At 48.0% G+C, this 12,306-nt stretch overlaps 2 protein-coding genes across 41 annotated transcripts in view; one reads left to right on the plus strand and one right to left on the minus strand.

The window, feature by feature from the left end:
- The first annotated feature begins 464 nt into the window (after positions 1 to 464).
- On the plus strand, positions 465 to 1,759 carry CEBPD (CCAAT enhancer binding protein delta). The gene has a single exon (XM_008527973.2). The coding sequence runs from the start codon at positions 551 to 553 to the stop codon at positions 1,370 to 1,372; it is 822 nt and encodes a 273-aa protein (XP_008526195.2). The 5' UTR covers positions 465 to 550; the 3' UTR covers positions 1,373 to 1,759.
- A 955-nt stretch (positions 1,760 to 2,714) lies between these two features.
- SPIDR (scaffold protein involved in DNA repair) overlaps positions 2,715 to 12,306 on the minus strand; it is a 472,184-nt gene continuing 462,592 nt past the window's right edge. For 24 of the 40 annotated variants that reach the window (XM_008527964.2, XM_008527959.2, XM_070631682.1 and 21 more), the window contains 4 exons: positions 10,201 to 10,294; positions 9,007 to 9,121; positions 8,643 to 8,696; positions 2,715 to 3,297 (listed from right to left, as the gene is read on the minus strand). In XM_008527964.2, coding sequence (XP_008526186.1) covers positions 3,142 to 3,297; positions 8,643 to 8,696; positions 9,007 to 9,121; positions 10,201 to 10,294 — 419 coding nt within the window. In that variant the 3' untranslated portion in view covers positions 2,715 to 3,141. Of the gene's footprint in view, positions 3,298 to 8,617; positions 8,697 to 9,006; positions 9,122 to 10,200; positions 10,295 to 12,306 lie in introns of all 40 variants that reach the window. The other 16 variants (XM_070631666.1, XM_070631664.1, XM_070631689.1 and 13 more) reach the window with 5 other exon arrangements.

The following is a 12,306-nucleotide window of genomic DNA, read 5'->3' on the forward strand; positions in this document are numbered from 1 at the left end:
CCCGCTGGCCGCTTCCCGCATCTGTGCTCCTCCCCGGAGTCGCCCTCCCCCAGCCTGCCTCCCTCTGACGATGGGAACTGGCCCGAGACACGCGCGCCCGGGCCAAGTCCTGGTTTTGATTTCTCTCCCGACTCCGAGGAACGAAGAGGCTCCCACCCCACAAACAGGAAGGAGAGAAGGACGGGAGTGCGGGCAGAGGGAGGGTCTTTCCCAGCAGCGCTGCCCGGGCCGGGCCAGGGCAGGGGGAGGAAGCACGCACCCCTGCCCTGACGCGCCAGTGGGAGGAGAGCCCCGGGGTGGAGCAAGGAGGAGCGCGGCAAGGAAGGTTCGAGGGGCGGCTCCGGGACAAGGGGGCTCCGGGGGCGGGGCGGGGCGGGGCGGGGGCTCCCAGGGTGCGCCGTCCACGCCCCCCCTCCCCGCGCCCCGGGGCGCCCCCGCAGTTCTGGAGCCGAGGCGGGGCCTGCGCGTCAGCCCGGGCTAGAAAAGGCGGCTGGCCCGGCCCAGCGAGCTGACAGCCGCGCTCACACACCCAGCCTGGCCCGACGCCGCCATGAGCGCCGCGCTCTTCAGCCTGGACGGCCCGGCGCGGGGCGCGCCCTGGCCCGCGGAGCCCGCGCCCTTCTACGAGCCTGGCCGGGCCGGCAAGCCGGGCCGCGGGGCCGAGCCGGGGGGCCTGGCCGAGCCGGGCGCCGCTGCCCCCGCTATGTACGATGACGAGAGCGCCATCGACTTCAGCGCCTACATCGACTCCATGGCCGCCGTGCCTACCCTGGAGCTGTGCCACGACGAGCTGTTCGCCGACCTCTTCAACAGCAACCACAAGGCGGGCGCGGCGGGTGCGGGCGCGGGCGCCCTGGAGCTCCTGCCCGGCGGCCTCGCGCGACCCCCCGGGCCGGGCCCCGCCGCCCCGCGACCGCTCAAGCGCGAGCCCGACTGGGGGGACGGCGACGCGCCCGGCTCGCTGCTGCCGGCGCAGGTGGCCGCGTGCGCGCAGACCGTGGTGAGCCTGGCGGCCGCCGCGCAACCCACACCACCCACGTCGCCGGAGCCGCCGCGCTGCAGCCCCGGGCCGAGCCCCGCGCCCGGCCCGGCCCGGGAGAAGGGCGCCGGCAAGAGGGGCCCGGACCGCGGCAGCCCGGAGTACCGGCAGAGGCGCGAGCGCAACAACATCGCCGTGCGCAAGAGCCGCGACAAGGCCAAGCGGCGCAACCAGGAGATGCAGCAGAAGCTGGTGGAGCTGTCTGCCGAGAACGAGAAGCTGCACCAGCGCGTGGAGCAGCTCACGCGGGACCTGGCCGGCCTCCGGCAGTTCTTCAAGCAGCTGCCCAGCCCGCCCTTCCTGCCGGCCGCGGGGGCCGCGGACTGCCGGTAACGTGCGGCCCGGGCAGGAGAGACTCACCAACGACCGATACCTCAGACCCGATGGGCCGGAGCGGAGCGCGCCCTGCCGGATGCCGCGAGGGCCGCCCGGCGTCGGCTACAGTTTCTTTGGGACTTATGAGCGAAAGGAAGCTTCAGCCTGGACTTACCACCCCTGAACTTCGAGAAAAGCTATACGTGTTTATTTTCCCTTAAATTATTTTTATAATGGTAGCTTTTTCTACATCGTACTCTTATTGATGCAGCTAAGGTACATTTGTAAAAAAAACCAACACTTTTCAGACAAACCCTTTGTATTGTAGATAAAAAGACGGAGCATGCTCACTTTTTTGTATTAATTTTTACAGTATTTGTAAGAATAAAGAAGCATTTAAAACCACCCCTGATTCCTGTATTCACAGTGACTCCCGCACGCCGGTGGCCCCCGGACCCCGCTGGGGAAGGCGCATTCCAGTGCCGGGCGTGCAGCAAGGCACACGGTGTGTACCCAAGGGGAGACCAAACTTCTTAGAAGAGAGGGTTTGCTTTGCTTTTGGAACGTGCCAAAGTCTTCTTCTAAATGTTTTATTTAACTTGGCTAAGATCGGGGAAGCACGACTAAGCTCATGTTAAACTAGCGGCTTTCCCGTGGAAGCTGGTCCCCGAAAAATAGCCAGACTCAGGAAGGGGGCTGGCTGGTCAACTGGCCCTGCAGCTGATTTGGGGGCCCTGTTGAGACCAGCGAAGAGCTCCCTAACCTTAGGTGAGGGGGTAGAGGAGGGGTCAGGTTATCCCAAAAGCACGTTGGAATCCTCTTTGGCGTTCATGGGACTTTGCTTTCCTTGGTCTCAGGGCCAGCTTCAGACTTTTCAAAGTGCATTTGTAGATGAAAAGGACAGTCACAAAGCTACTTACACCCGGCTGTCTTGCTGGTAATCGTAATGTTTCAAAGCTTAATCTGGATAAAGCCGTTTACTTTCCCCCCTTCTACGTCTGTCTTATGTAATGAATTAACTATGGCCTGTGGTGATTATATTGTTATAAGAAACAAAATCTTTAGTGTCCAAAGATAGTTAATTCATGGTTTTAGGTGTAATTTAAATCTCTGCCAACAAAGCAAATGATAACCACCTACCCCTCTTGAGTCTGTAATCTGGGTGCTCTGTGCACAGTGCACAGGAGGCAGCATGGTTAAACAGGCCTATCTAGGGTGAGCTGCCTGTGCAGCTTTGCTATTATCTGTGCAGTGTTGCTATAATCACACCCATTAATTTACCTACACTTTATGGGTAACAGTTTTACCTCTGACATAGTTTCCCAGAACATTTTCCCAAAAATATTGAACTGCAAAATGCTTAGTTTGGACATTTATTGTAGAGAAATATCACAATGTAGGACAAAGGTTTAAGCTTTGCAGGGTATTCTTTGGAGGAATGTTAAATACAAGAAAAACGTGTTGAATCATGGTAAAATTTTAAACACTGAAAAATTACAATTGAACAAAATACTTTTTTCTGCTATAATACAAAGTAAAGACCTCAAGCTTATTTAAGCTTTAATAACATGTTCCTAAATTTGCAGAAAGATAATAAAAAATATATAACCATAGAGAAAAGTATTTTGATTTATAGTTCACAAAACCATTTTACTTAACATTTGCCCTAGAAAAATCTAAGTTCCATTTCAAGATCATAAAATACGTTCACTCTGCCCATAGTTAACAAATAACTACCAAAAACCACCACCACCCCCCCTGCAGCCACATTGCAAAGTTCACAGATCCTATGGCAACTGACGGTGTTCTGAAGAGGCTCTTCCTGCACTCAGGAGCTCAATCTCCTCCAATCCAATGCAGCTGGTCGGATGGGTGGTTATGGACTGGACGAAACAGTTTAACAACCCCACCTCCTTTCCGAGGACACTCTTCACTTCATAAGTCTGCAGTGATAAAAGGCGTACTGGTTAAAGCAAACAGAGTTAGCCCTGGACATTCTGTTCCCAACAACACAGAATACCAAAGAGCAGAGCAGAAGGCCCCTTCCCCTGTCCATGATCTTCCGGTCTTCAAACGGTGAGAGCAATGTTGGTGAGGAGGAAGATATGAAGTGCAGTGATAAAGGCCCTATTTATTATGGCAAATGAAGGAACATTTTTCCGAAAAGTGAATTCTATTTTTATGCTAGAACATTTAAAATATCTCATATTGATGTTTGTTAGTGGATGCAATGCTAAGCATCTCCCAGCTGGCTGTGCTCAGAGAGGAACTGGGGGGAAAAGACACACAAAGGGATGTGCCCGTTTTCTAGCTTGGGGGCTGGGCATGCACTGTGCTTGCAGCTGTCTCCCACTTCCTTTGGGACACTTCCCCAATCTAGCAACACTGCTGGTCAAAGGATTTCCTGGTACTTTGCCCCAAACTTCCCTCCTTAATAGGATCCCATTTCTAGAGTTACATTGAGCTAAACACCTCTTTCTATGTTGTAGAAAACTTTCTCTTCACATTCTATTTGATGACTATCTTATGGTGATTGGTTAATTTCGGGCAAGTTTCATCTCTAGATGAGAACACAGGGCACTGGGCAGCAGGGGTACTCAATGACTAGGCTTTGAAGGTGTTGTGTGCCCTCACTTGGCCTCCATAAATCAAACCTCAGGACATTTTCTTCCTGGGGTAGGGGTGGGCTGCGAGTACAGAGAGGCTCAAAAGCATTGGGATAAATTACATCTCTGGCCTTATTGGAGACTGAAGCCCTAGAAAGTAATGTGTTCTTTCAGAAACTCCTTTTCTGCCACTTGCAGGGCACTATTAGGGGTACCTCTCACCCTCCTCTGTGCAAGACACTTGAAAAATCTCTCAAGAGCTCTGTTCACTATGTGTTAAGTCACCCCTTCCATCATTAATATGTCTTGGTGAAGGGGACTGAGGCGAGAGGGGTCAGACAAAATGGCCCAAACAGGAGCATGTCTGTGGCTCCCTGGGCCCTCCCATCAAAGATGGGCATCTCCCTACATCACTCTGGGTCTCAGCTGGGCTCAGTGACCGGCTTCTCATGAACAGAGCGAAGTGGAAGGGATGCTGAGTGACATCCAAGCTCGGGCAGGAAAGGTGCCCAGCTTCTGCCTGCCTCTCTCGGGACCCAGACACATGCTGTGAGGGAGTCCACACATTGTGGATGTCTGGCTAGCTCTTGGGAAGGTCCCAGCTGACAGGAGCACAATGACCAGTGGGGACTGATGGGCCTTCTGTGACTCCAGCCCAGTCTTTGGGGCACCAGCTGATGCCCAGTGGAACAGAGACGAGCTGTCCTGGCGAAGCCATGTCCAAACTGCAGGTCTGTGAGCAGAATAAGTGTGGAAGCCACTAAGCTTTGAGATGGTTTGTTTTGAAGGAATAAATATCAGGATCAATCTGGGATACGAACACTGCTCTAATGCCAATTCACTGTGATACGTTCATTTTCCCATCTACAAAACAGGCACAGTGCAAAAGACCTTGCCTATTCAATATGATTTGTAAAAAGTTTGGCTTCCTTAGTAAACAGTTAGAGTAAGTTCAACGGAGTGGTTTACTGGAGTGATGAGGGCTGAGATTTGCTGGTCAAGACAGAAGAGACAGGACTAAAAGTCTCTGACTCAACAATGGTGGCCAAGGCGTCTCTGCAGCCAGGGCTCATACGTGAGGCAGATGTCAGGTTCATGACTTACTTTCTCCATCACTCACTGAGGGTTTATTATGAGCCCACGGGGGCCTGACACTGAAGAATGGCAGTGAACAAGACAGAGCTGTAAGGCTGCCTGTCTGGAGGGAGAGCAGGGTGGCACAGAGTGGGGTCACCATATGGGGCTGGGAGGACTGAGGCAGTACTGCCAGGTCCTTTTCTGTTGTCTCTTGCCATTTTTGTTAGGCTTGCATGCTGTGTGTGTGGGAAACAAATGGCCCAGGCATTCCTACACCCATTTGGGGGAAAAGTATGGAATTCTGACTTGAAAGTAAGTCAGCAAATATCATTTCTTCTTAAAATGTCAGGTTTGGCAGACACAGTCTTCCATAATAACTATACCATTTATAAATGGAGATTAAATTATAAATATTTTATATTTGGGGGAAATTAATACAGAGAAGTTAAAACAATTACGCCAGCAAACTCACATGCACTGTTCATATGACTGCATATATGCAGACGTATCAAATGTCTCTCTATTTTTAAAAGGCACAATATATTTTCCTTTAAAGCTTCCTTTTCTGAAAGCTAAGGAAACAAACTCCAAATTTCCTATCACTGTAATGTTATCTTTGTGAAGTGACATGTACAACGGCAGCCAATTCCATTGTTTTCACATCTGTAGCTTGACCACACTAAAGTGAAGGAATAAAATTTAACACTCATGTATCCTAACCAGAAACAGTACATTTGTTCCAGGAATAGAGTTATGGTTCTTGTGGAGAGACTAATTTGATTCTTTGGATTTTGGCAAATGTGTGCTCTCTCCCAGAAAACTGACAGAATCCACACTGGAAAACTTGCAGCCGATGTCTACACATAGGTCCTTTTCATACCCAACTTCTACCAGTTGCGTTCCAGGTCGGATGTGAAGCCTTGATTATCGACAATGAGTAAAGCTAGGGGTAAGGAGCTTACTAAAATGTACCTCCAGGCTTAAACTTACCCTCATCTTACTGGTGTCAGCTCTGATAGAGCACCCACAAAGGTGACAGGTGAGGCTATCACTACCCTATTCCTCTCACCCAATGCACATGTGCACACACAGGCACACACTCAAGCACACAAGTACACAAGCACACACTGGCGTTCACACATATGCCCTTTTGAGCTCTTTATAAGTAGAGTTTTACCTATGGGAGTACTGTAGTTGAGAGGTTTAATGTATGGGAGGTACAAGCCAGCCTTGGTCAGAAGGAAATCAAGTGAATGGGGGAGGATTTCTGCCAGGGCCTCCTCCTGGTCTCCGGGTCCCTAAAGAGAAGTAGGGTGGTCAAAGCCTCTCCATCACTGGAGGCTTCCTGGAGGAAGCACCAGGCTGCTCTCTGAGGAGCCTGCAGGGACCCAGTGGGAAATCAGGCTGGAGCCTGGAGGGGCCAGCCAAGGCCACTTGAGGAACCGCAGGCAGGTATTGTGTCTCTGTGATATGCTGTGTGGAACAGCAGATGAGCTGTGCGCCATCCCCCAGTGGTGCTGGTGTTAGTTTGTTTAGGTTGTGGGTTTTGGTTCATTCTGCTGTGTGCTGCTTAAGCAGGACTTTCCCCAATGCTTTCCCCCAACATTCTCCACAGAAATATGTTCCCTGATAAGCCAGATCTGCATCTTTGGCACTTTTTAAAAGCCCCCTACCTTGGAAACCTCCAATCCCTCAGCCTTACCTAGCACTACGCCTTTCTTTCTTCCTCCCTCCCTCCCTCGTGGACAGAGAGATGAGGTGACAAGGAGTCAGTCCACAGCTACTGCTGCCTTGTCACCCATTAAACATATGAACTTTAATAAGAACAGAAATACACACACAAGGTCCCTGTCACACACACCTCCATCTGGGTTGGCTACCACCTCTGCCAGCTGGTCGGTTGTGAGAATAACAATGACTTTCCCTTTGTGGGATGTCTTTGCATCCAACAAAGACAGGGGCTGTGAGGCCCATACTCTTTGTCTTCTCAGCAGTAAAATGTGGATTCTGCCCCACTAGGATGTTGGGGAGATTAAATGAGGCAATATGTGAGAAAAGCAGCAAGAACAGTTCTTGGTCCACTGTAATTGTTTACATCTTACTTTTACACAATCAAGGAATATTTGTTTATAAACCCTCCGACAGCATGGTCAATCCCTGTTTGTGCAGCAGCCCCTTAAATGAAGGTTTGGAGCTGTGTGTGTGTTTGTAGGGGGGGTGTCACAGAATTGCTTTTTTTTTTTTTTCTTGTTGGGGAAGATTTGCCCTAACATCTCTTGCCAATCTTCCTCTTTTTTTAATGTGAGCTGCTGCCACAGCATGGCCACTGACAAACAAGTGGTATGGTTCTGCACCCAGGAACTGCACCTGGGGTGCCAAAGCAGAGCACACTGAATTTTAACCACTAGGCCACTGGGGCTGGCCCCAGAATTGCTTTTAAGAGTCATGCCCAGGCCCGTGGGCTTCATCCCAAGGAGGGTGCTGGACACTTCTTTTAGAGCTCCACAGGTGATTCTACCCTGAAATCAGAGCTGGAAACCACAGGCTCAGACTAGTGATCCTCAAAGATTCTGTTCATGGATTTATCCACATTCTGATTTAATTGAAACTTTGATAGCCATGGTTTAGATGAAAGGGTGCAAATGGCTGCTCTGCCACCTGGTGCTGCTAGCTTCTCGAGGCACAGGGGCTGGTGAAGGGCTGGAGAGGGCAGCCCTGAGGTGAGGAGCCTCCACAGGATGGATCAAATTAGCCTCAAATTCTGGCTAGAATCAGAGCTGGAATTTGGCTATGGGAACCCATCAGAAAATTATGCAGATGATCAGCGTACCCTTTCACCACAACCCCATGAGCTGGGCCAAGTCTGCTACCTAGATGTGGACCCCTACACCGGTCACAGACACCTTTTGCGACTCGGAAGGCTGTGCCCTGGCACCACTCCAATAGTCAGTTCCCAGTGCCCTTCTTGGGTTTAGCGATTCCATGGGCCACTTGTGGTGCTTTTAAATGGTTTTGACAAGAGACAGACATGGCATCTCAAGGACAGACGTCTCTCATTTGTGAGGGCCAAATTTCATGAAGAAGAAACTGTTTTTGGCCCATAAGGAGCATACCACTTTACTAAGTCTCACCATAGTAACTCTCAGGGCAGGCAAACCAGTTCTGAGAAATAATGGTAAAGTTTTCAGTTACTCAGACTCTGGAATACCCAGCAATTGAAAAAAAAAAATGTGTGTCTCAGATAATTCTGTTCTATCAACGTGAAATCATGGCAGTAGGCTTCAAATCTCAAGACTGTCTTAGCATAATCAAAGTCAGGGAGACAGATTCACGTAGCTACTGCAAGGTTGATCAGGAAATAACCTCAATTCCAAAAAGGAATGGATCTCCTTAGCAGACACGGGCATTTGTTAGTGAATGACAGCAGTAAGACTTATTTAGACTTATCAGCATAGTCTAAACACTTAGCATGCACACATCTATATTGTTGGGCTTGGTTGTAATTGAAAATACACAGAGGAGGGGTCTTCTTCTGGGGATGATCTGCTAACACAGGGCTTAAGAGAATAAGGACACACACCTGGGCTGGGCGTCCCTGGACTTACCCCATCATCGCAGGCGGCAAACCTCAGGAGTGAAGCAATACTGCTCTGCAGCAGCTGTAGTAACAGTGAAACAGGCCGCGTCAAATCCCGCTACTGCAGTAAGTGCTCATGCTAAAATACCCATGTCCTGAAATTAACATGCTAAATGTAAACCATCTAGCTTCTCTTTAGTAGTTTCAATCTCAAAGCCTTAAGTCAAACGTGATTTTTAAGTCACAGACATGGCAAGACCGTATTCCTGAGGGTGACTCTTTCCCCCTTTCCCAGGGAAGAGCAATAGATGCAACTCTCTCTTGGCCAGGGAGTCAAAGTGTCTCCATGTGGTGGAACTGGGATGTACCCGAGCTCCTGTACTAGCTCCTACCTTGACCCTCACTGTGCACTGGGGTCGCGAGGGGCAGTCCAGGAAGACCTGCAGGTGTCTTCTGAGAAGAGGAGAGGTGACCACACGGGAGCAGTCCCCACAGGAAAAGGCGCCTCTGTTGTTTCGAAATGCACAGGGAAGACAAGACCAAAAAGGCATAAGTCAGAAGAGTTTAGCAGCAGAAAGGCATTTTTATAAACATGAATGTTTGCTGAGATAGAAAAGGGGGATTTACTTTCAGAAGCCAAGTTCCTGAAATAGGCCAAAAGAAGCCCCAGGCTCATCCTGTTCTGAGGGATAAACGTCAGCTTCTGACTAATGGCTGCATGGGCATGTAATAACCTGGAGGATGGAAGGGGCACTTAGACAGAGAAGGCTCATTCAAGCTGAGCATAGTGGATGACAGAAAATATCCCATGAAGCAAGTGAACGCCCTCTGCGAGGCAAGGGGAAGTGAAGGCCTCCCATCAATCTGAACGGGAAAACCTATTTTTAATCACCAGTATCTATGCTCCTTACTGCTACCATGTAAACTTGTGATTCACATTCTTCTTGTCTCTTAAATATGATCCAGTGATGACTTGTTTATATATAAGACCAGCAACACAGGAGGTATTAAGGAGCAAAAGGCGCCATTTGCCCGTTGCTTCTTAAGTAGCAGAAAAGTAATGAGCTTGCCCCTTTCTGTCATATGACAAAGTCAACTTGGGAGGCCAGAGAACTGACTCAGAGAACTGCATCAGGACCCAGCCCCAGACCTGGCCCTTACGGAGGAGTGCATAACACTGGGCAGGGAAGGAGTGTCCATGGATGAAGCTGTGCTTTGGTCTCTGGAAAAGTTTGCACCACTGCAAAGACAAGCTGTACAGTTACCAAGTTTGTCTTACTTATTCATGTTGGCCCTGAGTTTTTCCTTTTTCTCTAGACTGATAATAAAGGAGCTGAGGACAAAATGTGGCTCTTTTCTCTTTTGAGAGGAGCTGTAAGAAACAGCAAAAATCCCTGTTATGAAGAAAGAAAACACACCGCACACCATGGCCCCTTCCCTGCACTCAGCAGACTCAGTTTCCCACTTGGAGCTCATGCCTGGTCCCTGGCACTGCGGAAGCTGACCTGAGGCAGGAAGGCAGTGGGGACCCTGAGGCTGGGTTGCTGCCACCCTGGGGTCTTTCAGGCCAGCTCCTGCTCCTTTACCTGTCTTCTGGGCTCTGTTTTAATCTCTCGTTGCCACACAGGTCACACGTAGGCCACGAGAAGGCAGTGCTCTCGTCCACACCAACCACAGCGCCTAGGCCCAAGTGAAAGCAAAGCCAGAATCTCAGAGGTGGTTTCTGCTTCCCAACTTCTCTTTGCCTCTCAGGCCAGAGATGATAACATAAGGCGCCTCAGATTTTTTTCTACCTTGTGAATTTATATAAACGTTCCTAAGCTTTTTATAATTTCCATTTATTGCACAAACAAAATTACAATAAAAAGTGAGTTTTAAAACTTGCCCATAGTACTACCTAACCAAGTATTTTCATTTTTGCTCAATCTTTTCTAGTTTTTTCCAGATGCATACATATTTAAATTGTTACCAGCAAACCATCAGCACAATAACTCATTCTATCTTTTAGGTTGCTGTATAACTGTTGTTTTCTTGTTTATAATGACTTCTGAGAAAAGTGAAAGAAGAAAGTGCCAAAGCAGGACTGCATTTGAACATCAAGAAGACAGAAAGCATGACTTTAGGACCACCCAATTTTAACGTAGACAATGCAGACTTTGAAATTGTTAAAGATTTTGTCTACCTTGGTTCAGTCATCAATTTAAACAGAGACTGCAGACAAGAAATCAAGAGAGGACTGAGTCTTGGAAGGATGGCAGTGAAAGAATTAGGAAAGATCATCAAGTGTAAGAAAGTGTCGTTAGAGACTAAGGCCAAGACTATCCACACCCTCGTATTCCCAATTACTATGTACTGGTGCGAAAGCTGGACAGTGAAGAAGGCTGACAGGAAAAAAATAGATTCATTTGAACTATGACATTGAAGAAGAGCTCTATGACTACCCTGGATTGCCAGAAAGATGAACAGTGGATCCTATAGCAAATTAAGCCTGACCTATCACTGGACGCAAAAATAATAAAACTGAGGCTGTCCTACTCTGGGCACATCCTGAGAAGGCAAGATTCTTTGGAGAAGACAATAATGCTGGGAAAAGGAGAAGGAGGTAGGAGAAGAGGAAGATCAAACACGAGATGGGTTGATTCCATAAAGGAAGCCACAGGCATGAGTCTACAGAAGCTGAGTAGGGCTGTTGAGGACAGGACGTTGCAGACATCACTCATTCATAGGGTCGCCAGGAGTCGGAGCCAACATGATGGCAGGTAACAATGATAGCTGTTGTAAGGATTGTTTTATCTATCTTATTGATATTCCAGTTAGGAGGTGTGTCACAGTTCCCTCAACCATTTTCATATCAGACATTTAGTTCTCCAAATTACTTTAGTGGTGAGGCAGTGGGTAATTTTGTGCATAAGGCCTTTTCTGTACTGAGATCCTTTCCTTAGGTTAGATTCTTGGAAGTAGAATTACAGTGTCAGAGTATGAGCATTAGAGATGTAGAAATACTCTTTTAGAAGGTGTTTCCCACAAGGACTTGCTGATTCACACTGTCACCATCCATTCACAGAGTGCCAGTTTCACTGCCCTGAACCCTGACACGAGCTTAAGTATTTGCCTCCTTATATATATGGTATAATGGAATTACTTATTTTAGTTTCTACTTCTTTGATAAGGAAAGATAAATATTCTTATTAGTTTGTTAATATCTCTTCTTATGTGATTTCTCTGGTTTCCTTATTTCTTTTTTACTCTAACATTTGTGATTTATTTATTTGACAAACAAATCTGTATACAATGCTATTTAGTGTGGGCTCTATGTGTAGCATTAAAAACATAAAGATGAATGCTATAACCCCTACTCCCATGGACTGCACAGTCTCATTGGTAAGGGAGATAAACAAATAATGAGTACAAATGTCATGAAATATGGGAGAAAATATTTGCAAAAGAGATATCTGATAAAGGACTGGTATCCAAAACATACAAAGAACTCTTGGAACTCGACAAAAGAAAATGAACAACCCAATTAAAAAACAGGCCAAAGACTTTAACAGACACCTCACCAAAGAAGATATACAGATGGCAAATGAGCATATTAAAAGATGTTCCACATCATAGGTCATCAGGGAAATGCAAATTAAAACAACAATGAGATACCACTACACATCTATTAGAATTATCAAAACCAAACACTG

The sequence above is a fragment of the Equus przewalskii genome, chromosome 8 (genome assembly GCF_037783145.1).
Source record: "Equus przewalskii isolate Varuska chromosome 8, EquPr2, whole genome shotgun sequence".
Taxonomy (NCBI): domain Eukaryota; kingdom Metazoa; phylum Chordata; class Mammalia; order Perissodactyla; family Equidae; genus Equus; species Equus przewalskii.